Source organism: Argiope bruennichi, chromosome 3 (genome assembly GCF_947563725.1).
Source record: "Argiope bruennichi chromosome 3, qqArgBrue1.1, whole genome shotgun sequence".
In the NCBI taxonomy this organism is placed as follows: Eukaryota; Metazoa; Arthropoda; class Arachnida; order Araneae; family Araneidae; genus Argiope; species Argiope bruennichi.
In genome coordinates, this window is record NC_079153.1 from 124,072,405 (window position 1) to 124,097,234 (window position 24,830).

Sequence of the window (24,830 nt, forward strand, 5' to 3'; positions counted from 1 at the left end):
TTAAATGACAAAATGGAATCCAACATTCAAAACATCAACAAAAAGATGGAACAACATTTCAACGACAAAATGGAATCCATCATCCAAAACATCAACAAAAAGATGGAGCCACATTTCAATGCACTATTGGAAATATTTCAAAAGACGGTCGAGTCTATAGTGCAAAAGTTAATTCATGTGATTGACAAAGGTGAAAAAATTAAATCTCCATCCAGGAAGAAAAAAGCTTTACTTAATGCTTCGAAAAACTTCGGTAGTTCTACTAGTCAACCCATGCAATGGGACGCTGGTGGCCCTGCTGGGACTTCGGATTAATAATCTTTTTTTGCGCTTTGTTTCCTTTTTGCTGCTTTATGTTCCTCCCCCGCTTTACTGCTTGTTATTTGTTTCTCTTCTTTGCAAAGCGCTGCTTGAATTTTATCTTTTCCAAATGCTTGGGTTGTTGTTGTTTTGTGTGTGTGTGCGTGTACGTCACCCCGGTGTTTGGTTGACCTCTTGCAGAGTTTGCAGATTGTTTTTTCCTTTTCTGTTGGTTTAATTTATTAGGATGCGTTTTGTTCAGTGGAATTGCCGTAGTATTAGGAATAAAAAAATCTAGCTTGGTATTCCCCCCTTCTCAATTTCAGATTTCTGGATTTTTCAAGAAACTTTTCTTTATGCTGAAGAAGATTTTAGTTTCTATAAAAAAAGGTTTTTTAGATCTCACAGGGAAGGCAGACTGGGAGAGGGCCTTTTGATTTGATCCCCGATCATTTGTCGGCATACATAATCCCTTACGATGTACCTCAAAATTCGGACGTGGAAATACTCACCGTTAAAATCATTACAGCTTCTCTAAACTTTTGTATAGTTAACATTTACGCTCCTACAGGTTTTGACATTGAAATTTTCGGAAACTTTTTTAACTCACTTTCTGAACCAACGTTCATCTTTGTTGACTTTAATTTACATCACCCTTTTTGGGGCTCAACCACTTCTTCCAACAATTTTGTCGATTGGTTAACGGATTCAAATTTTGTCATTTTAAATACTTTGAACCCGACGCACATTACTTCTGAAGGAAACCAATCACTTCTGGATCCTTACCCTTTGTTCCAAATCACTCTTCTGTAGCTCAGATTGTTTTGTTGCTCAATCATCTTTTGACAGCGACCATTTCCCCATAATTTCCACCTGCAAAGTTTTACACAACAAACAAAGGTTCCTCACAGAAATTAAATGGCAATCTATTCTATTTCAATCGGAAAAAAATTTTGAAGATACTAATCTTAACCTAGACTCAGTTTCATCAAACATTTCAGAAATCATATCCAATAATACTAGAAAAATACCTGTGAATAACAAACAATACCCACCCTGGTGGGATAAAACCTGTCACAAATTTTACAACCTTAAAATCATATATCGGAAAAAACCATAAAAATGCATATCAACTAAATTTTGGATTTTTCACAAAAAATTCGCAAGCAGATTCAAATTTTATAGTAAACAAGCAAAACAAAAAATTTGGGATAACTTATGTAATAGTGCAAGAAATCCTCGTTTATTTTATTCTATCTTAAGAAAGCTGAATCAGCAATATGAAGATAATAACTCCTTCAACACCATTTCTGTTAACAATTCTTTTATCACAAACCCATTCGTGCAAAGTAATCTGTTCGCAGAATTTTATGCCAACAATTCCAGTTCTCACGAGCCATTACCAATCCAGTTTACGGACAATCAGGAAAGCGAATTAAACGGAGCACTAGAAATGGAAGAATTACAATTCTCAATTAAAAAATCAAAAACAACAACCCCAGGTCCAGACAATATTCCCGCGTCCTTTTTCAAAAAAACTTAACAAAAATGCAAATTATTACATCCTTCAATTATTTCAACAGATTTTTAACACAGCATATGTTCCCAAAACATGGAAACAGGCACTTATTATTCCCATTCCAAAACCAAATAAAGACAAGCTTCAGATAACATCATATAGGCCAATAGCTCTAACATCTGTTTTTTTTCCCAAAATTTTTGGACGTATCTTATGTAAAAGAATTACTGATTTTCTTACAAAGAACAAAAAACTTCATCCAAAACAATTTGGTTTTTTACCATACAAGGACAATAGGGCAGCCACTTACTCATTATATTACAGCATCTCAAAAGCAAAGAGGGAAAAAAAAAAACATTTCATTGGCATTAGTCTCGACATCGCAAAAGCTTATGATTCGGTTTATATTGACGGATTGATATATAAATGCTTGGAATTGGGCATCTGCGGGAAGACATGCGCTTGGTTGCATCAATTCCTTAGTCACCGTTCGTTCCAAGTGCGATGGAGACAAACACTCTCCGACATAAGAATTACAAACAAAGGATTGGCACAAGGAAGTGTCATCTCGCCAATCTTATGGGCAATTTTTATATCTGATTTTTTTGAAACTCTTGAAAATGAAGTTGATTGTTTGATCTTTGCGGACGACATATTTATTTTTTGCTCGCACCAGTCTATTTAACTTATTACTAAGAAATTACAAAAAACAATGGAAAACGTACATTAATGGTGTACGTATTGGAAGCTTTCAGTTAATGCAGAGAAAAGTTACATAGCCGATCTTTCAAACAAAATTAATTTTACCCACCCAAATATCTCACTAGCAGGAACGAACATCCAATGGAAAAACTCAATTACATTCCTCGGAATTTCTTTTTCAAAAAGAAATCAAAACGGATCGATCTTTAAAAAAATTAAAAATAAAGCTTTAAAAAAAATCAGCGCATTAAAAGGTTTTGCATATAAACATTATGGCCCAAGAACAAAAGATTTAATCACAATCACAGACAATAGTATTTGCAGCTTATTCTTTTACGCGAGTCAAATTATCAACAAATTTCCAGAAACTCACATGAAAGCATGTAATATTATTCAGACCAAAGCACTTCGCATTGCACTTGGTGTTCCACAGTGGACACCAAATAAAGCTCTCCTTTACATCTCCAATCAGGAAATTCTCAGTGAAAAAATCAAACGTTTGTGGTGGTAACATCATAAGCCAGATAACAACTTCCGGAGAAGAGTGTACACTTTTGTCTAGTGGCTTTGTTACTCGGCTATGAAACCTAACGTTGCGAGTTCGAACCTCAACCTGCACACGTTTATCCTTACAATTTCTCACTAAGCAGATTTCTATCAGTTCCTTCTCCGCCATCTACAAATTAGAATTAGAACATTTCAATCTTTCTCTTATTGAACAGGACAAAATTTTTCTGGATAAAATTGTTTTCTGATCTAAACATTAAATGGAATCGCATTATTTCTGATCAACATTTTTTGCAACTTCCAAGAGAAAATTGCAGTGTTATTATTTCAAAATACCCTTTTCAAAACAAATCTCTCCCACACTCAGCTATTAATGGCAGTTTTCAAGAAACGCTTCAAAAGGACTTCAAACAATGTTTCATTATCGCAACTGATGCATCGAAATCGCAAAACTTAACTTCAACCGCCGGCATTTCGGATCTGTCTCAATTTGCTTTTCGAACCCACAACATCAATTCAATTTTTACGGCTGAAGCTCTTGCAATTTGCCAGGCTCTGAACTTTCTTTCCGTTCCTGAGAAACATTTACTTCTTCTTACAGATAGTCTTTCAGTTCTTACAGCACTTCAAAAATTTTCATATAAATCCCCATCCATTATTCATAAAATTGTGGGCAAAATTGTGGAAAAATCTCAGATTAACCAACATATTACTTTTCTATGGATCCCAGGGCATTCGACAATTTTAAGGAATGAAAAAGCGGACTTGGTCGCAAAATCAGTTACAGAAATCAGCCCATGCATTGAATGGATCGCATCGGAAGATATCATCTCACGCATCAAACAAATCTCAAAAAGAAAAACAACAGACAGCTATAGACAGAGAAAATATTATGAAATTCTTGGAGAAATTCCAGACATAAAAAATATTGCTAAATGGACAAGAAATAGAAGAGAAGACATTATTTGCTCTAGAATTTCTACCAAAACACTCATCACACCTGGCCTTCTACATCGTTTTAACCTGTCGAATCAACCAAATTGCGAAATATGCCAATCTTTGAATAATTTGGATCATATCTTACTGCACTGCCGAAAATACTCGAGCGTCAGACGTTGCATGTGGTCGAAGTTGGGCCTCAACTCTCTTTCAAGCTGTAATTTCAAACAACTCACGAGCAAAGCATTTGCAGATAAACTATCTCTCCATATTTTCCTTCAACACTTGAAATTTTTTGACATTTATTAATTAGAGATATTGTTGAACGCTGGGATGACAGCCTTTGTAGCTAAAAATCCCTAAATCCCCCTCAAACAAACAAACAAATTAAGTGAAATTTTGATCGTTTTTATGCAATAAGTTCTGAAAATATTATCCCACAAAAAGGATTGTAACATTCATATGGAAGTTCAAAAAATTATCTTTTTAATGATACCAATGTTTTAAACTATAAATCAAATTTGTATTTTTAATGAATTTTTTTAAAAAATAATTTCATTATGTTTTCAACAAATTATTTCGCCAAAATAAAAATGTAACCTGCACGAGCACGTTTCATGTTAATAATAATAAAAGAAAAGCCTTTATCAACGCTTTGCCATCACATTGATGAAAGCTCAAATCAAAAAATAAGTGAACGGTTACTGGAAATTAAATCTAGAAATGTGTAATTTTCAACACGTGTCTTTATGAAATGAAATATGGTATTTTCTCAAACGTAAACACATGAAGAAAGAAAGATTACTAAGATAAAGATATTACTAAGATAAAGAAAAATTACTAATAAATCAGTTTCAAGTCAAGCATATGTGAAACACTAATATGGATACAGGATATCCACTCTAATCAGGACCCAACAGCTATTTTGTAAACTTTTAATAACAGCCATAATTTGCTAACAAAATTATCTAAATGAAGCTGATGATCACATTTTATGCAATTTCTCTCAATAAATGTTCTGATGAATAAGGACTATTCTGAAGATTTTAAACTTTTATACAGATCCTGTTCTGTGAGTCGTACTTAATAAAATATCATTGATACGCTAGTATTCTGAATTAAAAAGTTCCACTCATTTGCAATTAAAACATAGTGAGTTATGAAAATTTAAATGTCGATATTCTATAAAAACGACTGTAGACTTCTTCATCGGATGTCTTGAAGAAAATACACCATTCAAAGCTTGGACTTTCCCCACGACTGATTATCTAAGATAATGAAATTGTTCATTGTCCTAAAATAATGATATTCAAAGCTTTTTAACTCGGCCAGAATTGATCGTGATGATTGAAATATTAGACTATCGGGATAATTTTATTGAATATTATTTATAGAATCGAAGGATTGTATACTTTTTCACTTTAAAATGACTTTATTATTGTTTTCAGAAGTACATTTATTGATAGAAATAAAATATTATTTACAGCATTTAAATCTTTTTCAAAGCTAAAACTTAATTTTATGATGAATCTTATAATTTTTTATTGAATAATTCTTTGAAGTATTGCATAAATTGAAAAAAAAATTATGTTGTGATATACATAAGATTACAATGCAAAGGAATTCGATTTTCTATAGTCATATTTTTAAGAAATATGTTTGGTTTCAGCAAAAACAGTTTTCATATTCATTAAAGTTTTATCATATCCTTTTTAAATTCAAATTTAAATTTTACGGTAGCTGCCAGCAAATTAGAGACATATACAATAAACAAAATATCGTAAGGCTTCTATAATAATATGAATTATGTGACCATCAAAATTTGAAGCATAAAAAATATTTTGCTGAAAATCTATTAAGAGACCAAGGTAAGTAAATATTTAATTTAAAATTTTATTCACTATTATTCCTGGCGTACCAGCTGATCGCCAAAGGCGGCTAATATCGAATAAAAACAAGATTTTGAAAATCCAGGTGCTTAAATGTTTTGCTTTTAACTCTAAGAACAAAAAGATATATCAAACAGTTAATTTCTAATATAGTTATCGACATGAGTATATTTGAATTCTCAACTCGTATAGTTGGCGCGTCCAAGACGAAAATTTATGTAATACGAATTGTTCTTAAAGAACTAAAATTATCAGAATATATACAGTGCGTCAAATAACTGAGTTTTTCTTTTACTTACTTTTGCTTGATAAATCCAACTTTCATAATAAGTAACACATTACCAAGAAAGGCAAATGTGTTTTTATTTTTACACATGACAAATGGTTTAATTTAAAGTAAAAATAAAGAACAATCAACACAAAACTTCTAAACTGAAAAGTTTCCGAAGCATTTTAAATAAACATATGCAGATTTTTCCCTCAAAAAATTGAGAATACACCGATGAAATTTTTGTAATATCTCGCATATAAAGAAAGTGTCAGTATCTAGTTGCATGTCTTTTGGTTTTTATAACAACCTCTAAACGTCGTAGTACCGATTCGATCCATTTTTGGTGATATCTGAAAATATTTTACCCTATTCTTCTTGCAACACTTGTTTTAAATGGGTTTTGTTTTCTAATTTATATTTTTGGACCACTGTTTCGAGTGTGGCCCACAGATATTTAATGACATTGATGTCAGCGGAATGTGATAGTATACTGTTTACAATGTATTAGACATTACTCATTATAGTCTACAATGAAAAAGACGCCACAATTTGATGTTATGTTCAGTGTGTTTGATGTCATTTTCCTGCAGGAAAATGAAATGTCCATAACATAATTCCCAAAGCACAGTTTGAAAATTATGTCTGTCTATATGTCTGTGAACAAAATAGCTCAAAAATGTCTTGAGCTTTGCCAGATGGAATTTGGTGTGTGGTCTTTAGACCAAATATGTGAATTTCTATCACATTTTGAACGAAATCTATTGACATGAAGTATGTCTGCTGACTGTCCGAATACAAGTGAACACGATAACTGCAAAACATAAAGAACTGCACGAATAAAATTTATTCTAAATCACAAATTTGGCATCTTTCATCACAAATTTAACATCTAAAATTTAGATACTTATCGAATTTTGGATTAAATTCGTCAAAGAGTAGACCATCTGTTAGTCTATCCTTTTGTATCATGTAAAAGGCGATAATTTAAAAAACAGGACTTAGATAAATGAAATTTGATATGTGATCTTGATATGAAAACTGTAATTCTGTATTAAATTTTAATACCAATAGGCTGAAAAAAAGGCATTCTCAATACATATTTGATTTTCTTCATTATACTACGAAGCACAAAACTCTCATGTGCGAGTGTCTGAAAATAAAAATCTGAGAACTTGTGGCGTTTACGGCCTGCACAATTTTATGGGGTAATTAATTTTATCAGCTGCACAATTTTATGGGGTAAGAGGATGACATCTTTATTAAAGTGTTCTTATTTTTTACGTGGAAAGAATTTACCGCATCGGTAAATTCTTTTCTAAAACTTCATAAGCTCAGAATATTTTCTCATGACCTCTCTTTCTTACTTTTTGTCTTCCTATTTGTACGCTACAACGTTCCTACCAAGGCTTGGACAAAGAATCTTGATAATTGAACTATTTCCTTGATCTAAACTATTATCTTGAACCTAAAAATCGACAGGGAGATCTACGACTGGTATTTCTATTGATGCATTTATAGAATAATTCAGTGATGTACAGCCATTTAAAAAATTACATAGTATTAAAATTCTGTTGATAAAAAATATATTATTTGTACAAATGAGGATAAATAAAAGTTAAAGATGCATTAAAGAACGTATAGGAATTCCCTTTAAATTATACAGCGATATTAGAAAAGAAGCATGAAGATAAAGTTAAAAATTCAAATAAGTTTAATTTATGTTACTTTTTTGTGATAAATAGTGTTTGCTAAGGTAAGGGGCCTCAAAATATTTTCAAGGTCTGTCGCTTCATATTGTCAAAATCCGCCACTGCTTATAAAGCACCTACATTTTCTTTTAAATTAAAAAACTGAAACGGTATCAAAATCATTTTGAGCTGAAAAAAATTTCCGAAGTTATTGTGAAAAATACGTTGAAATAATTAAACTAGTGACTAACTTTTCATTAACTAAAATTTAAATTAAAATGTCAAAATAATCGCTCGGCAGTACACATTTCCAACGTCGTCCAACACAAACACATGCTCAGACACACACATATATTCTCCATTACTAATAGAGATAACACGTGCAAGATGATAAAAATAAACATAAAATTAAAGTAAAGGAAATAAATCTTATTATTACTTTTTACTTGTCGCCTCTGGTGACCAATTGTTTCATTTGAATTAATGGTTACTAAAAATTTCATTTAAATACTTTTTCTGTGGTTTGGTCTTAACAGTATCCACAATAAAATTTTTATCAACAAATTTTGATAGATATATAACATATACTACTTTAGAAATTTTAAATATCCTATCCATTGGGCATTGCCATTAGTTAACATCCAATTTTATCAAAGATGTATAACATATAAAAATGATCATATTTAAAAAAAATGTATTTGCATTTTTTGTATAATTTGATTCTGAAATTAAACCTTAATTAAAAATACAACGAAATTTCGATATTTTTATTAAAAATATATTTGATTCTGAAAACGACTATCCACTCAAACGATCTATCTCGATCATGAAAAATGGAAATATATATGAGATAAAATATTTGCAGTAAAAATGAAAACGATTTTAGTTGCATTTCAACAATGAAATATACTGTTCTAAATTATGCTTAAAATATTTTTAATAAATTAATTAAAAATAAGAAAAATAAACATTAAATAATTTATATTATTTAAAAGATATCTTTCTGAATTTTAAGATGATTTAAAAATTATTTTCGGTGCTGTTATATTTTCGGAAATTATTCCTGAAGAATGTCAAACTTTCACTTTATTCCTAAGATTATTTTTTTTTTTTTATAAAACACTTTGAGTCCCTTTCAACCCATTTGCTTTACTACTGCATTGAAGAAAATATAATTAAAAAATTACAATCTTATTATTAATTTTTTTAAAAATTATTTACCTTCGGTGACCAGCTGATTTACCGGGAAAATTGGTTATATTTCTGTTAAATTTTTAAAGTATAACTTCATTAACTGAGATTTTCTCAAATGGTCAGCTATCAAAGGCATACTATTTTAATTGTCTTTCATCTATTCATTTTATGCACACACCTTTCCATTGGAGACCAGCCCCATGGCATCACAGCGCTTTTAAAAACGTGAATGTGAAATTCATTAATCCTCTAAACTAGCCAACTTTTGCGGCCAGTTGGTTCGCTGGAATTAATAGCTGTTAAAAATTTCCATTATTTCTTCAGAAAAATACTTTTTAAACTTCAAATTTCGATATAAATATAACAGATTTTTTCAAAAAATTTACACAGTTCTGTTCATTACATTTTCCATTTCTTTAAATTTCGGTCTACATCTATAAATATCAATTAAATCACAGGAAAAAGAAGTAGTACTTTAAACTGGAGGTATTTCAAAAATTTTCCACCAATGCTTGATTGAACTTAATTTTTCCATCACTGCCTGATTACAACTTAAAACCTTAATTTTAAGTACAAGAAAATACGAATTTTTTTTTAAAGCATGGCGTATGCCGACTCCTACGCAACATGGAAAAATAAACTTAATTTTCATATTTTGATCACAACAGAGAAAAAACAAACAAAAAGGTAGAAGGAAATAGTAGCAACAATTCGGACAGTGAGTTTCACATCAACAATGAAATGCATTGTTGTAAAATAGCTTAAAATATTTTTTTTTTAAAAAATCAATTAAAAGTAAAAAGAAAATTATATGACAAAAATTTGGTATAATTGAAAAAAATAATTTTTTTAAATTTTAACATGCTGCAAAAATTATTTTTTCATCATACTTTTTTCGGAAGTTTCCATGAAAAAGTGCCAAAATTCGCTTAACTTTTAATTAATTAAAAAAAATTTTAAAAAATCATTCCGAGGTGAACATTTTCTTCTCCAAAATAATATTTCCCAAATTTGGTAGCTATATGTCAAATGGTCTGGTTTGTAAAGCGCCAACACACATACTTTCATTTTTATTATTGTTAGAGATTTGTCTCTCTAACTACTCGCATTTAAAACCGTATTTTTCTTCTTTAGCTTTCAACAATGGATAAGAAAAGCACATGATTAAATATTTCACGAAACAATGAAACGGTTTGAATTTCAGTGCAACAATATAATCTATTTTCGGAAATTAGGGAAAAAAAGTTATTTTTTAAAAATTCTCAGAAAATTTGTGTAACTATTAAATCAGAATAATTAAAAAGATAATTTTTTAAAATTTAAAACGATGTAAAATTTGTTTCATGCGTTAATATTTTCAGAGCTTAAGGTATCTGCCTGGTTTCGGAAGTACATTTTCAAAAAATCCTTTGATTATCAACTTTAGTAGATGATTATGATTCAAAACAATAAATAACATTAATTAGAAAAATTTAAAAATAATTTAATTAATTAAATTGAGGTGTTTTAGGTAAAATTTGATGAAATTAGAGCAAAACGCAAAACACTCTACGCTAAATTCAAATTCTCGAATTTAAATTATTTTCTACACAACATAGTTATGGTACTTATAAAGGCAATTAACTAAAAGCAAAGAAAAATATACATATGAAAAAAGTTTGGGTCTTCGAGCATTTTTATGGTAAAAATACTGTGAAAATTATAGGTACTACTGGTAACAAAGTCCTAAAAAAAAACAAAAAACTATTAACATTAGACCTAAATCCTTAGTTCATTGCCTTCTAACACTTATGGTAATGTATACAAAATTTCAAGGAAATATATTCATAAGTTTTTATGAAAATATGTTTTACGTAGCAAAATTTTGACAAAAAAAACAAAAACAAACACATTCTTTAAAAAAATGCATTTAAAGTTTTTATTACTATACATCTAAAATAATATTTCATTTTAAACACTTAAAATTCACCACTTTTGTTGCAAATGCCTTCCTTATTCTCTGTTTTATTAATTTTTTCTTTCTAATAGCCCATTTTATTTTTCTGGACAATTTTGCAACAAGCAAAGAATGTCTTTTTGCAGTAACAATTCGCTCGTTATCGAAGCTACTGTATTTTGTTAGCATGTAATGACTTGGAATAATACCCAATTCATTAAAAATTTCTATTATGCCAGAAAAAACCATCATTGAATGACAATACAGCTATATTAGTCCCTAAACGCAAAGTTTTGAACTCCGCAAACGTATTTTTGGTAATAATTGTCCATAATAGATTGTTCAAACTTTCATTAACATTTTGTGTTTTTGCATGAAGGCATTTTTTCAGAAGGCATAATTTAATATAAGGCATGAAGGCATAATTTAATATAAGGCATAAAGGCATAATTTAATATAAGGCATGAAGGCATAATTTAATATAAATAGGCTTAGTAATATTCATAATAATTTTGGGAGTCCTATACTTTAGTGTTTATATTTATGCCTTTAGAAAATGCATGTTGGTATTTGCACCTAGAATCCTGTCCTTTTGGGCGTTATCCATGCATTGGATTTTTATTACTGGAATAAACATGAGCAAATGCAGCAAGTGTTGCACTTTGAATCTGTAATAAATTACCAACATTGGATCTTATTGCAACTCCATAATAGTTTTGTAATTTATTTATGACATTCTCTGTAAGCTTTCTTTTACCTCCAAGACCTTTAATAGATTTTTTAAAGCTCTCAATTGAGTAACCATTCGCTTTTGAACATGCCCTACACATTCAAATTACACTACAGAACCTTTAGTGAATTTTAATCAATGAATATTAATGATATTAAAGCGCAAAAAACTGACTTCCGGTAATTTCCGTGCTACTTCCGGTTTCGTTTTCGTTAATGTTGATTTAAAGAAACATCTGATAAAATAATCGCAGAAACAAAACAAACACAGTTTTGGAAACTGAAATAATTGGTCTTTCAAAGGAAACAATAGAAAAAAATTGTGATTTTTAATCAAAAACTGACATGGCAACCCAGGCAGATACCTTAACGTGGGAAAACGCCAAAATTCACTTGTTTTTTTATTAATAAAAATCTAATCAAAAATTTCAAAAAATCTCTCCGAGGTGCACATTCCTATCCTTCAAAGTGTGTATGTGCTAAATTTCACTGTTGCTGATCAAATGGTGCCTAAAGCATCAACACACACACACACACACACACACACACACACACACACACACACACGCGCACACACACACACACACACACACACACGCGCGCGCGCGCGCGCACACACACACACACTTTATTAATATACTTGAGTACACCTTACAAGACGTTTAAAAAATTGGAAACTGTGATTGACGTAACAGTTATTTGGAATGGAAAATTAAAAATATTAATACCAAAAAGATTTGTACCTTAAAATTCTTGATGATGGCGCATATCCGTAAAATGTCATATTTTCCGAATGAAGACAGGTAAAAAGTGAACTGAATTGATTGCACCAAAATGTCTGATCGTCGGATGAAATGAAAACGTAAAGAAATTAAGTTTAGCCGAAATAATTAATTGATTTGCTTTACATTTTATTGATATACTGATAAAATGAGTCCTAGAGCTGCTTTAAATGTTGCTTTGGAAAGAGCTATCTATGAAAGAAACTGCAATGAGGTTAAAATACTTATTGCAGCTGGAGCTGACATTAATCATACACTGAATGAACATCTCGATACTATGTTACACAAAGCAAAAACTGCCGGTATTGCTCGTGATCTTTTAGGATACAGTGCTAATGTAAATGCTAGAAATTTATTTGACCGAACACCGTTGCATACAGCTGTTCTTGACGGTAGATCAGCCGATTTAGTGCAAACACTGATTGAACATGGACCCAATGTAAATGCAAAGGATTCTGATGGACTTACTCCGCTACACTATGCCGTTAAAAGTAAGAAAGTTGATCTCATTAAATGCCTGGTTATGAATAATGCTAATATTTCTTTTAAGGAGGTCTTAACTGATCTTTCGCCCTTATGCAGTGCCATGTTACAAGAAGATATGATAGGTGTTCAAGCGTTGATTAAATATGGATTATTGAAAGATTTCGAAGACAACTATTCAAGGGTTATTGATTTGCACTCTTATTATAGAATGAAAAATTTTTTTATGGTTCGCGTATATTTGAATCAGTGTGGCACAGAACTCCTTAAAATGAAAGAAGAAAAAATGAGTGATGAAGTTTCATTATTTCAGATTATTAAGTCAAAATGTGTACCTCTTGAATCATTATATAAAGATTCAAAAGGTATGGAATCATTCACAAAAAGATCATTTGAAGTTATAACTAGTAATAGCTATCCTCATTATAATGATGTTATAACTGAGAGATTAAGAAATAAATTACAAGTACCCAGTTTGAGAAATATGTTAAGCATTGTTCAGATTTCCTCTGTTGATACGAATACAAGAGAAAGTAAACATATGACTTTAAATCCAGATATCAATGCTGTATTAGCCAAGTATTTGCCAAAAAATGATTTGTTTAATTTGATTTTGGCATCTTTCGAACCTTGTAATTACGAGATTGATCCACAAAATCTTACTGATAAAAACTTTATAAAAAGAAACATAATGAATCTTACTGCAACATCTACTGCCAGTTCTTCGCCTAAGCGTATGAAGTTAATATAAATTTAGTTGAAATGCACAATTAAATTTATATTATTTGATATTTTTTAGCTTATAAAAAAAGCATAATTATTTAAGCATTCCTCTATTGCTTCATTCTGTATTTGTGTTCATAAAAATCAGAATGTGTAGACGAAAGATTTTTCCGTAAATTCTTGGGTTTGGTATCAAATTATTATTTCTCTCTTATATAAGCAATTATGCAAATATATGCTTTTATAAAATTTGTAGAACAAATAACTGCATGAAGCTTAAAAAAATATCTTTTGTATTGATCTTATCTGTTTTCATTATTGTTTACAGTGAGTGTGTAAAAAAGATATTTCATTAAGAGCAAAAGCTTAACAAATAAGAGATATACATCAATTTATATAACATTAACTGTAATGGTATTCTTTTTGTAAATCTACTGGTGTTATAGTATTTTATGAACACCAATAAAATTCTTCAAAATATGTAATGTTTTATCCTTTTCAATAATTAAAAAAAATGGTTGTAAAATATTCTACACTATTAATTTATGGCAGTAGAGAATATTATCCTTCAAACTATGATAATTTCAAAACAAAATTCAATACTTTCATATTCTTGAACTTGTTATCTGTGAAAACAAGATTTTTATTTGTAGGGTGTGAATATTTTGTTGCATTATCAGTATACATATAAATGTATTTCTTATTACTTGTCCAATACATTATAAATGTATGCATAAGAGTAGAAAGCATGGTTTTGATATTTATGTCATGTAACCAAAATATTACTTAACCTATTATTTGCCCTACAAATTAATTTAAAAACCATGTAACACTTTGATTACTTTATAGAGAATTTAAGAAAAAATGTCACAAGTTTTTCTTTCATTTGTTATATATTTTCCTCATGGAATATCTTCATATGATTTTTTAATGTGTAATTTATGAGTATGTAAAGAAAGTAATAATGTTGGCAAAATAGCTAGATATAATTCTTATTTTGAGTTATAACTATTTTACCATTTTTATTTTTCTTCTATTTTATATCATATTCTTGTATATATTTGAGCATTTAAAAATATATTCAAAACATTTGTATTCTTCTAAACCCATCAAAGATTGTGATGTTATTGTTTTGATTGTATGAACTTTGATGTTAGTTGCATTAGTAGATTGTGTAATATTTGTTTCTTTTAATGGATGTATATTTTTGGAGTGGAAACTCTGTCTCCTCTCATTGTGTATCAGTTTCTTATTAATCTGAATAAATGTCAATTAAAAACATCTAATTTCATTTTCTTACTCATTTTTAATAATTTTTTAACACAGAAAATGTGATCTAATTGATCTACAAAAAAGATGGCATTATATCGAATATTATATGAATAAGTCTACCAAATAAATAATTGATTAATTTCAATCTATCATAACAGTAAAAAAGAGTGCTTGTTAATCTATCATTGTTAAAAAGGAAAATGCACTTTTATTTATGGGAGATTCAATTTCATAATATATTTTGTATTAAATTAAAATGACCATTTAAACCATAAAAATTCTGAAACATTTAAAATTGGTATTTTAATCCATAGTATTAACATGGTCAAAATAGTATATATATTTTTTAAAATTTAGCCTGATTATAGTTTAGCCCTAAATAAAACTGATAAAAATTATTATATATAATGCTGTACATTTATAAAATTATTTGTACTTTGCATATGCAGCTAAAAGTCATAATAGAGAACTGATTACCTACTGAATTAAAAATACTATAGTTATATTATTTAGTTGTATTGTTTCTTATAACAGAATTGGTTATTACTGTCTGGTTAAATGATGCTAAGTTATTTGCACAAATAACCCACTTCATGTAATTGATTTAATATTGTCCAAAGCATTTTCTTATTTATTGATTAAATTTATAAAATTAATAACATTTTCTGAATTGGCTCTTGGGAAACTGAAAAAAAAAAAAAAAAACTTTTCTGGTTTAAAAATAAAGTTAAATTTGTTATATTGAGTGAATGTGATATAGGTTTGCAGACCATTGACTATCAAATATCCAAAATATTCTACTGGTAAAATAAAAGGCAATCAGATTTGATTATAATTTGGGCATCTTAATATTAAAAAACATATTTTGTTTGCATATCGCTTACATTTTGTATTCTGTTTTAAGCATCACACATTAACTGTGTGTTTCTTAAATATTATTTAAAAAAAAACAGATTACTTTCATGTAATTCATTTGAAAAATTGTAAAATAGATATACGTATTGTTGTAATCAACTTCCTCTTCCTAGTTATTTTTTATTACAATTCATAATAACCTGTAATTAACTGTTTAATTTCTGAAATTTGATCTAGTAATATGACTTTGACTTTGGAGTGAGAGGCCTCCAGACACAAGTCCAGTTCATTAGAGATCTATGGCATATGTGTGTTTGTTGCATGTGAAATCTGAAAACTTGGACTAAACACCTTTCTGCTAGTATGGTGCAGAAATTTGGATAGAGGATTGTCAGTTTAGGCATTAATTGGCAGCAGTTCAAAATTAGTTTTGCCCCAAAATAGCTCTTGTGATGTTTAAAAATAGAATGATTATAGCTGAATTTAAATGTTGAGAATGATAATGTTTACAGATATAAATTGTATGCCTACAATCTATTTTTAGCCATTTATAGGTAAAATTCAATGAATTAATGTTGCTCAAAGTGGGGTAAAAACTATTTAAAATAGATAGTTGCTATATTCATTTGAAAGATGGAAACTAGAACAGGAAATATAATTTGAAATTTTGAATGCAAGGACCACAAATATTTAATATGCATGCCTTTTATTGCAGATATATTATACATTCTTATGTAGTTCTTTTCAGACTTTCTCGCATCTCTTTCTTAATATTACCAACTATATTGGCTTTCAAATGATTATAATTGCTGAACATGGAGACATATATATGTTGTTTGCTTCAATCATATAAAAAGAAATTGTAGATAATGATTTTGGTATTGTAATTAAGCTAATTGGCTGGAGAACAACAGCTAATGTACCAGTGTGGTTACATTTCATATAAATCCATATCTAATAACTGTTGGTTTAAAAGCTTGAAAGCCAATATCCACAAGATATGCTATGAAAGTTTTGAAAGGTAAAGCACACAAGATTGATTTATGTATTGGAATACCATGAAAATGTTTTCTTCTCAACTTTTACTCATACTTAGGCAATATAATTTTTTTTTTTTATCTTTGTTAAAATTTGTATTCCATGAATATAATATGAAGTTGAAATTTGCAAGCCCTTTAAGGTCATGTCAAAGTCTGCAAAAGCGAGTCTTCCCAGCTTCAACATGTATTGATTCAGTAAGCTGTGTTTCATAACATAATGAAAACTCAGAATGAACTTGGAATGTCTTCTGTTCAATTGGTTGGGTCTAAATTTCAATACAGATCTGCAGTTTGGATCACTAAGAGAAATACCAAATCTTATTTATCTAAGTTTTTAATTTTTGAGTTACTGTGTTCATATATAAAAGAATATATCGATTAACAAATGGCAAATTTTCTTCTATTGGCAAATTTTCTATTGGCAGCTATTACTATTGGCAAATTTTCTTCAAGCTTTTTAATGCACATCTAAGTTTCTGATGATAAAATTATGAACTTAATGCCATTCACCTATCTCTTGTGGCAATTTCATTTATTATATTCACTGATAGGCTGATATAATTCCAAAAAATGTATTCTTTGAAATCAGTAAAGTCTAAAGCATGGAAATTTGTGAACATTTTGCCAATTTCAACACTTTTTTCTTTGTATATATGAAAATAAAAAGGGGTACACATTAAGCATCTGCTATTCTTGCAAATATTTCAATATATTGCCTAGTGAAGTATATATTTTTAAAACAAATGTAGCTATTACTTATTGCACAATAAATTCTTGAAATCAGTATATTCATTTTGATTCGCCATATATATTAATTAATTTTTCTTAATAAATGTTAAACCCAAATGCTTATCGAAAAGAAAGAAAAAAATATATGCAACGAATACTGTGTACTGAAGGAAGACTTAAATAAGGAGATTTGGGAGTACTCTTACTTAGAGGTATAGATGCATCAAATAGTGTCCAAGGCAAATACCAAAGCAGGATTCTCTCTCTTTTTTTAAAACTATAAACTCCACATAACTTCCCTTTTTGGCGATACTTTTAATGCCAGACAGTGACAAGATTGAAAATGCAATGAAACCTAAATAATAAACTTTTTTGAAACATATTTGATTTATATTTTACAAACTAGACTTAATTTTGTAAACTCAACCAATTTCAATTTATTTATTATCTGACAGCAAGAATTTTTATAAATTATAATAATAAGCTGGAAAATGAAAACAGGACTGAAAAAATTCGTTACTCCCTCTATTCCATAATTATAATAATAGCAGTTGATGAATTTAATATATTACATAATAATAGTGATAAAAGAAAATAAATATAGAACGCAATTTATTATCAAAAACTAAATTAAATTAAGGAATAAATTAAAGAATTATTTTTAATCTTTATTTTGAATGTTCAGACAGTTTCTGGAGTTTTCAATAATTTTGCAACTGCATTTCACACTTGTATGTAGGATTCACTCAGCTGCACAGCTTTGCTTTCTTATTCTTTACAATAAGAAATGGCTTGATGGTGCTTAAAACTCGTTTCATGGAGTTTTCTTATATTAAAACAAAATTAATGTAAATTTAACAAACAAGTAACAATAATGGCGTGACTGCTGATCTTATGGTGGCTCTTCTGCTAATAAAAATGTATTTAAGTTTTTTTACCATACTTTTTTGCATTTACATCTATAGTTTTGTTTTTTCAAAGAACATGAACATAAAATTCAGCTGACAGCAACTGGAAGCTGTTGGAAACAAAGCATGTTTCCAAATTCTTGATGTAGTCATTCAATAGCAGTTAAATTATTTTGCAGGTAACGTAATTGCATCTTACTGTAACCTTTTGTTTTTCTTTCGATGTGTCAAGAATTGAACAATCGCCACTCGTTCTTTGCTAGAAAATTCATTTTTTCTTCATCTTACTTTTACAATGGGTTAATTTTCAACTGAAATCAAAGTGATTTCGATGTGCAAATGAAATTAGAAAAAAATAATTGATTCGTAATAATAGGTTAACCTAAAAACACAAGGATGTGACAAAACTAATAATAGAAGTCATGGAACATTCATTTGATTAACACTAGATTTACCATGAGTTGGCATATACCGTTTCTACCAAAGGTTTCAAAATGACCCCTTTCGGTATTTAAGTAGAAAAAATATATAAATTGACCAATCTATTATGAAGTTAAAGTAGAAAAAAAAAAAAAAAACCTTTTATATTTTCAATATATTTGTTGAGGTGTGGTATGATGTAAAGGCAGTTCCTTTGTGTTTATTTACTAAGAAAAATGTTTATTTTCTAATCTAGGTCTTCAAGACAATCTATTCTTCTACCATAATCTTCTACCATGACATTGACTCACACGTCTTCTTACTAACAACTTATAAAGCGAAAAGTTCCCACAGAGGGGTCAAAATGACCCCTTGGTAAAACTAGTGTTAAAAGCTTTGCAATTTTGCGCAACAACATAACTTACAACTGCATTCCGAATAATTTTCTTCAAATATTTATTTGCTGCTGCTATTATGATTCGGAGGGAATATTATTTTGAACTAAACTCTAACCCCTATCGTTCTAAAAAAATGATATGCAGTAAATAAAAATAATTAAGTGCAGAAATGAATAAAATGAAAATGTATTACATGTTTTGTAGTTACTAAGTCTTTTCATTTAACTATTTAACCCTTTCTAGGGCTGTGGCTTATGCTTCCCACCAGATTTATCAATCTTTGTATGAAATTATGTAGGTTGGCATAAGTTCTGACAAATTTTTTTAGAAAGACAGAAACTTAGATGCTTCAGTTTTTTATCTCACATGAAATGATGCGTCTTGATTTGTTACTTAATTATTAATTAACCAAATTAATTAATTAATCAAATTAAATTTATCTAATAAATTAAATGAATCCCTTTCCTTATTCTAATTTCAAGCCTAAAAATATTTTAACATAATATGACTAAAAAAAAATGGCTCTTTAAAGGGTTAAGAAAAGCTAGATTAAAAAAAAATTAAGATGGTTTTTCATTTTGTTTAAATAGAAACTAAATTTAAACAACAATAACTACTCACTGCAGAACTAATTGTAAAATAATATTTAATCAACATTCATAGCTGAGTACTAAACTAATTTCAGCAATTGTTTTTACCATAAACCAAACAAGAATTACTAGTTTTGAAAGGAGTATTTCGTACATATAGATGCTAGCCATCCAAATTATTTATTTACATAAATAAATATATAGATGACAAGTATGATTCTGAAATATAAATGCATTTATATGAACATGTGATTATGATCATCACATGTTCCACAGACAAGTAGACAACAGACATAATATTGTCTTTTAATATTAGTAGAACTAATTTCATAATGAGAACTTTAATCTAAAAGGAGCCATGAAGGTTTACCACAAAAATATTAAAAAAACCAAACCTTATAAAATCATTTCGAATGTTTTAAATTGACTTCTACTGAGCTTGTTAGGTAATTTAACAACTTAAAAAAAAAGATAGATTCAAACAACTGTTTGTGTAAAAATTATTGCACAATAGAAAATTGTTAAACAAATATGCATTTTGTCGAACTTGCACTTAAAAAAACAATATAAATGCATACTATTCGAAAAACTCTACAAACGCATAATGATGTAAAAAATTATACTCATAACTTTTTTATTCATAGATGCTCTAAATATAAATAATTTCGATTTCTTTCATACTTTACTAAACAATGAAAATATTTCTTTCTCCCTATTTGAAAATAAATTAATATATTATTCCTAATTTATTATGAATTTCAGAAGAGCCGAATATCCATTCGGTATAAATATGGAAGTGGAACATCTTATCTCCTTATAAATTGTGAGAACCCTGTAGAGTTAATTGGTGTATTACTTCTCCTTTTCTAAAAAGATCAGAAAATATTAATAAATAAAAACAGCCTCTCCCATGTTGAGCCAAAATCTTTGAAAAGAGTCTTAACTATTCGAAGATGGGACTTAGGTCATCAGATTCCAGTTTTATTTTGAGAAATCCAGCATGAGTTGGTCTCCAGGTTATAAAAAGAGCCATATTCTGCATGTTTTCCATTAATTGATTAGAACCATTTTAATTTATAAGAATCCAGGAAATATATATAGAAAATTTCCCTATATGCAATTGATTCCTCAATATTTCCATCCCCTAATAACAGCACCTAGGGCACGTGTGCTATTTGTACATCGCTACTTACGCCAATGCTCCTATTTTAACCATTAATTAGATTGTATAAAAGTTCAGTAGATGTGAAACTATTTCGAATTTCAACTGGTCATAAAATAAAATCATTCATTAGGAGGAAAGGATGTATAGTTAGGCTATTAGAGCAAGCTGAATTATTTAAAAAACATAACTGAGCAAATATCGTGTAATTTTCAGAATCTGATTCTAAACAAAATAAGTGATATTATGAAAGTAAAGTTTTACATTACTACTTTCTATATTGTTATAATATCTCTATATTGTTTTGTAGATCCTCCATCTGATACTGTGTTTTTCAATGCATATTTGAAAATAATGAATGAAAGTTACAGATGCTGGTTTAGACCTTAATAAACCAAGAAATTTTCTGATTATAATACATTATTTGATTCGAAAAATTATTTCTTTCAGAAAGTATTTATGACTAAACTGATATATAAAACCTATGAATCTCGATAGTTTTCATATTTTGAGATATAAAATTATCACATTACTACATGCAGACTACAGATAGTGAACACTTAAATTGATGGTAAATAGAAAATTACCCGAGGTTATATCATTCGTGAATTTATTTCTAACAACATGTATTAAGAACATTTTTGTACACGTACTTTTAAGCATCTTGGAGCTACAGATAGACCTGCATAAAATAAAAATTTCCTTTCTAGTTCCATGGAATAATTATTAACTAGTGTTTGTATTTAAATTCTTAATCCTATTCAGAACTATTTAATTGGATATAATACATACTTTTCTCTTTAATGCAGACTAGAGTTTTCACTGATTTTAATACAACTGCATTCATTCTATGTTAGCTGCAGCACTATAATATATTTACATTCTACAATAATAATAATTCTGCAATAATATTCATATTCTGCAATAATATATTCACGAACTTTTAGCAAATTGTTCACTTCTTCAATTGATCACTTCTTCTTATATAAGTTCTACAAGACTTAATAAATGACAGTTTTTACATAGTTTGAATGTGACATAGATTAAAATTCTTCCGTAATTTCACAAATTATAAAAAAATTATAGTTCTATGACTTATTAAGCTTGAATATATAAATAAAATTCAAGTTTTATTTCTGCTATAATTTTGTAAAGTAAAATAAATTATTATAGAAACGGTTTAGTTATAGAATGCTCATAATAAAATAAATTTTTAAGTGTCTTGAAGCATTATATGAAATATAAATCAAGTTTTATAGGGGGGGGGGATACTTTTACACTTCATGTGAAATTAGAACTAAGTCAACTTCAAGGAAGTTTCAAAGAATCCTGCATTAGAAAATGCAACAAACTATTTTATAAACTATATGCAAAATACAAAAGTGTTAGTTTTTTTTATGTAATACAGAAAAATTTTATCAAAAAGAAAATTTTATTTCTATACTTTTTCCAAGAAAGTCATTTCCTACTTTCTTCCATGTATTTGTTTTACATTAAATTTTCCCATTCATTATTGTTTAATGAAAATGTAATATAGAAGTCAGGGTTAGATTATGCATTATCACCATTGGGAGTACTATAATCAACAATGCCTTTTTGTGTAATGATTTCTTCATTACTTAAATTGTACCTGTTTTAATTAAAAATAATCAGATTTTTGAATTGATGAAGGTTATCTCTACTAGTAATAATATGAATGTTTGTGTTGGCGCTAAAAAAATCAGACCGTTTGACTTAGAACTACCATACTTGGCATATATATATATATAGGAGGGTGAGAATATCATCTCGGATCAATTTTTCAAAAATTTTGATTAGAATTTTCATTAATTAAAAATTAAACGAAATTTCGGGGCTTTTTCTGCACACCTTTCAAAAAATATTACTGTAGGAAAATGAATTTTATATTATCTAAAAATTAAAAAGCAAGCAAAAAAAAAAAAAAAAAAAAACCATGCGAAATCTTTTTGCCGTATAATTCTTTTTCATATTTTCAATTAATTTTTTTTTAATTTGAAGCATATTTTCAACAATATATTTCAATATTGAAATGAAACTAAAATTGTTCACATTGTTGTACAGTTCGTTTCAGCCTTCTGAGACGACCACTTTTCGACGATTCTATCTCATTAAGGAGAGAGACGCGGAAGGATAAGCGCATTTCCGGAATTCCTCATCATTTTTTGACCTTCATTTCCGCGATATAAGATACTTTTTTGTTTAATTTTTTTACATGTATGTGAATAGAGCAGAGATGGCGAACCAGTGGCACGCGTGCCATTGATGGCACTTGACATAATATTTTGGGCACGCCGCCGATCAAAACAATTTGCATTTTAGTTCAAAGTAACAAAGTTCACTATAAAGTATTACGAACAAACGCGAGTGTTCCCATTTCATTTTTTAAAAAACACATATATTTGTACGGCTGTTAAAAATTCGCTTGATGAGAAATACACTGATTTCAAAAGAATTGTTTCAGTAACTGATGGTGCTTCAAATATAGTGGGCGAAAAAAAAAATGCTTTCATTAGTTTATGTCAAACAGACGTAGGGCATTCGATTCTTGAATTTCACTGCGTTATTCAGAAACAAGCCTTGTGTTCTAAGAGTGGTTTAACATTTCTTGATAATATAAAGGCGTTAGTCACAAAAATAGTCAACCTCATATCGTCGCAAGTTTTAAAGTAATAATGATGGAATAAGTTTGAAGGAAGCGAATTAATGAGGCTTTGTGGATGAAATCAACTCGGTGTATAATGGCTTAATAATGTATAATAATGTTCGCTGGATGAGCTGCGGGAAAGTACTTCAAATATTTGTTGACTGCTTGGAAGAAATCAGTCTGTTTCTGCAAAATGAGGGGGAAATTGAACAATACTCACAGTTGTTGGATATTATGTGGTTCTTAAAATCGATGTTTTTGCAGACACATGACAACATTTCAATGAATTGAAAGTAAAGCTTCAAGGCGCAAATAAAACAATTATCGTCATGATGAATCTCATTCGCGTTTTTGGCGCTCGACTGCATGTTTTCAGGAACGATATTATTACAAGAAACTACAAATACTTCGTAAATTTGATATATATATATATATCAAAGATTTAGATATACATGAGAAACCAGACGAAGAAAAAGTTATAGAAGAATTTATTTCCGTAACTGATTCTTCAATCAAGGAATTTTCAGCGAGATGCTCTCAGTTCAAAGAATTATCGGAAACGCTCAAGTTTATTATGTATCCTGATGTGACTTCATTTGAAAAATTGAATTAGTTCCAATTTTATTAATTGGAAATTAAAGAATTTGAAATGCAACTGATTGATTTCCAGTCCATATAGATTCAAAAATTTATTGAAACAAGGAAAAAGTTGGAATTGATTGAAACAAAAAGATTAACAAGCAATATAAGTAAAAATGCCAGTAACGAAATTGATTGAAATAAAAAGATTAACAAGTAATATAAGTAAAAATGCCAATAACGAAATTTTGGAAACATGGAATTCGGTTCGACACATTTAACTGTTTTGAGAAGCTGGCTCATGCTATTTTAACCATATTTTCATCCACTTATGCCTGCGAGTCATTATTGTCAGAGGTAAGTAGCATTAAAGACTTTCTTAGAAACCGTTTGGCAGATGACACCAATTCAACATGCATTCTGCTAAAAGTAACATCTTACAATCCGAATATAGGTTATTTGTCATCTAATCTGCAAGCACAGAAGTCACGCTAACGTTACTTTAATTTGAATTACTCGTATAACTAAACTCCTATACAGTGCAAAATGT

General features: G+C 29.0%; 1 protein-coding gene across 1 annotated transcript; it reads left to right on the forward strand.

The window, feature by feature from the left end:
- The first annotated feature begins 12,604 nt into the window (after nt 1-12,604).
- LOC129962952 (serine/threonine-protein phosphatase 6 regulatory ankyrin repeat subunit B-like) lies at nt 12,605-19,265 on the forward strand. Its single transcript, XM_056076956.1, has 2 exons — nt 12,605-13,123; nt 19,143-19,265. Exons 1-2 carry the CDS (start codon nt 12,605-12,607, stop codon nt 19,263-19,265), a joined length of 642 nt encoding a protein of 213 aa, XP_055932931.1.
- Nucleotides 19,266-24,830: the final 5,565 nt, after the last annotated feature.

What these genes read in the sequence shown, in the direction of transcription:
- LOC129962952 (XM_056076956.1), top strand. Translation starts at nt 12,605, where the DNA reads ATGAGTCCTAGAGCTGCTTTAAATGTTGCTTTGGAAAGAGCTATCTAT. An exon ending in TCGAAGACAACTATTCAAGG is followed by an intron (nt 13,124 to 19,142) that starts GTTATTGATTTG and finishes TTTCTAATCTAG; the next exon opens with GTCTTCAAGACAATCTATTC.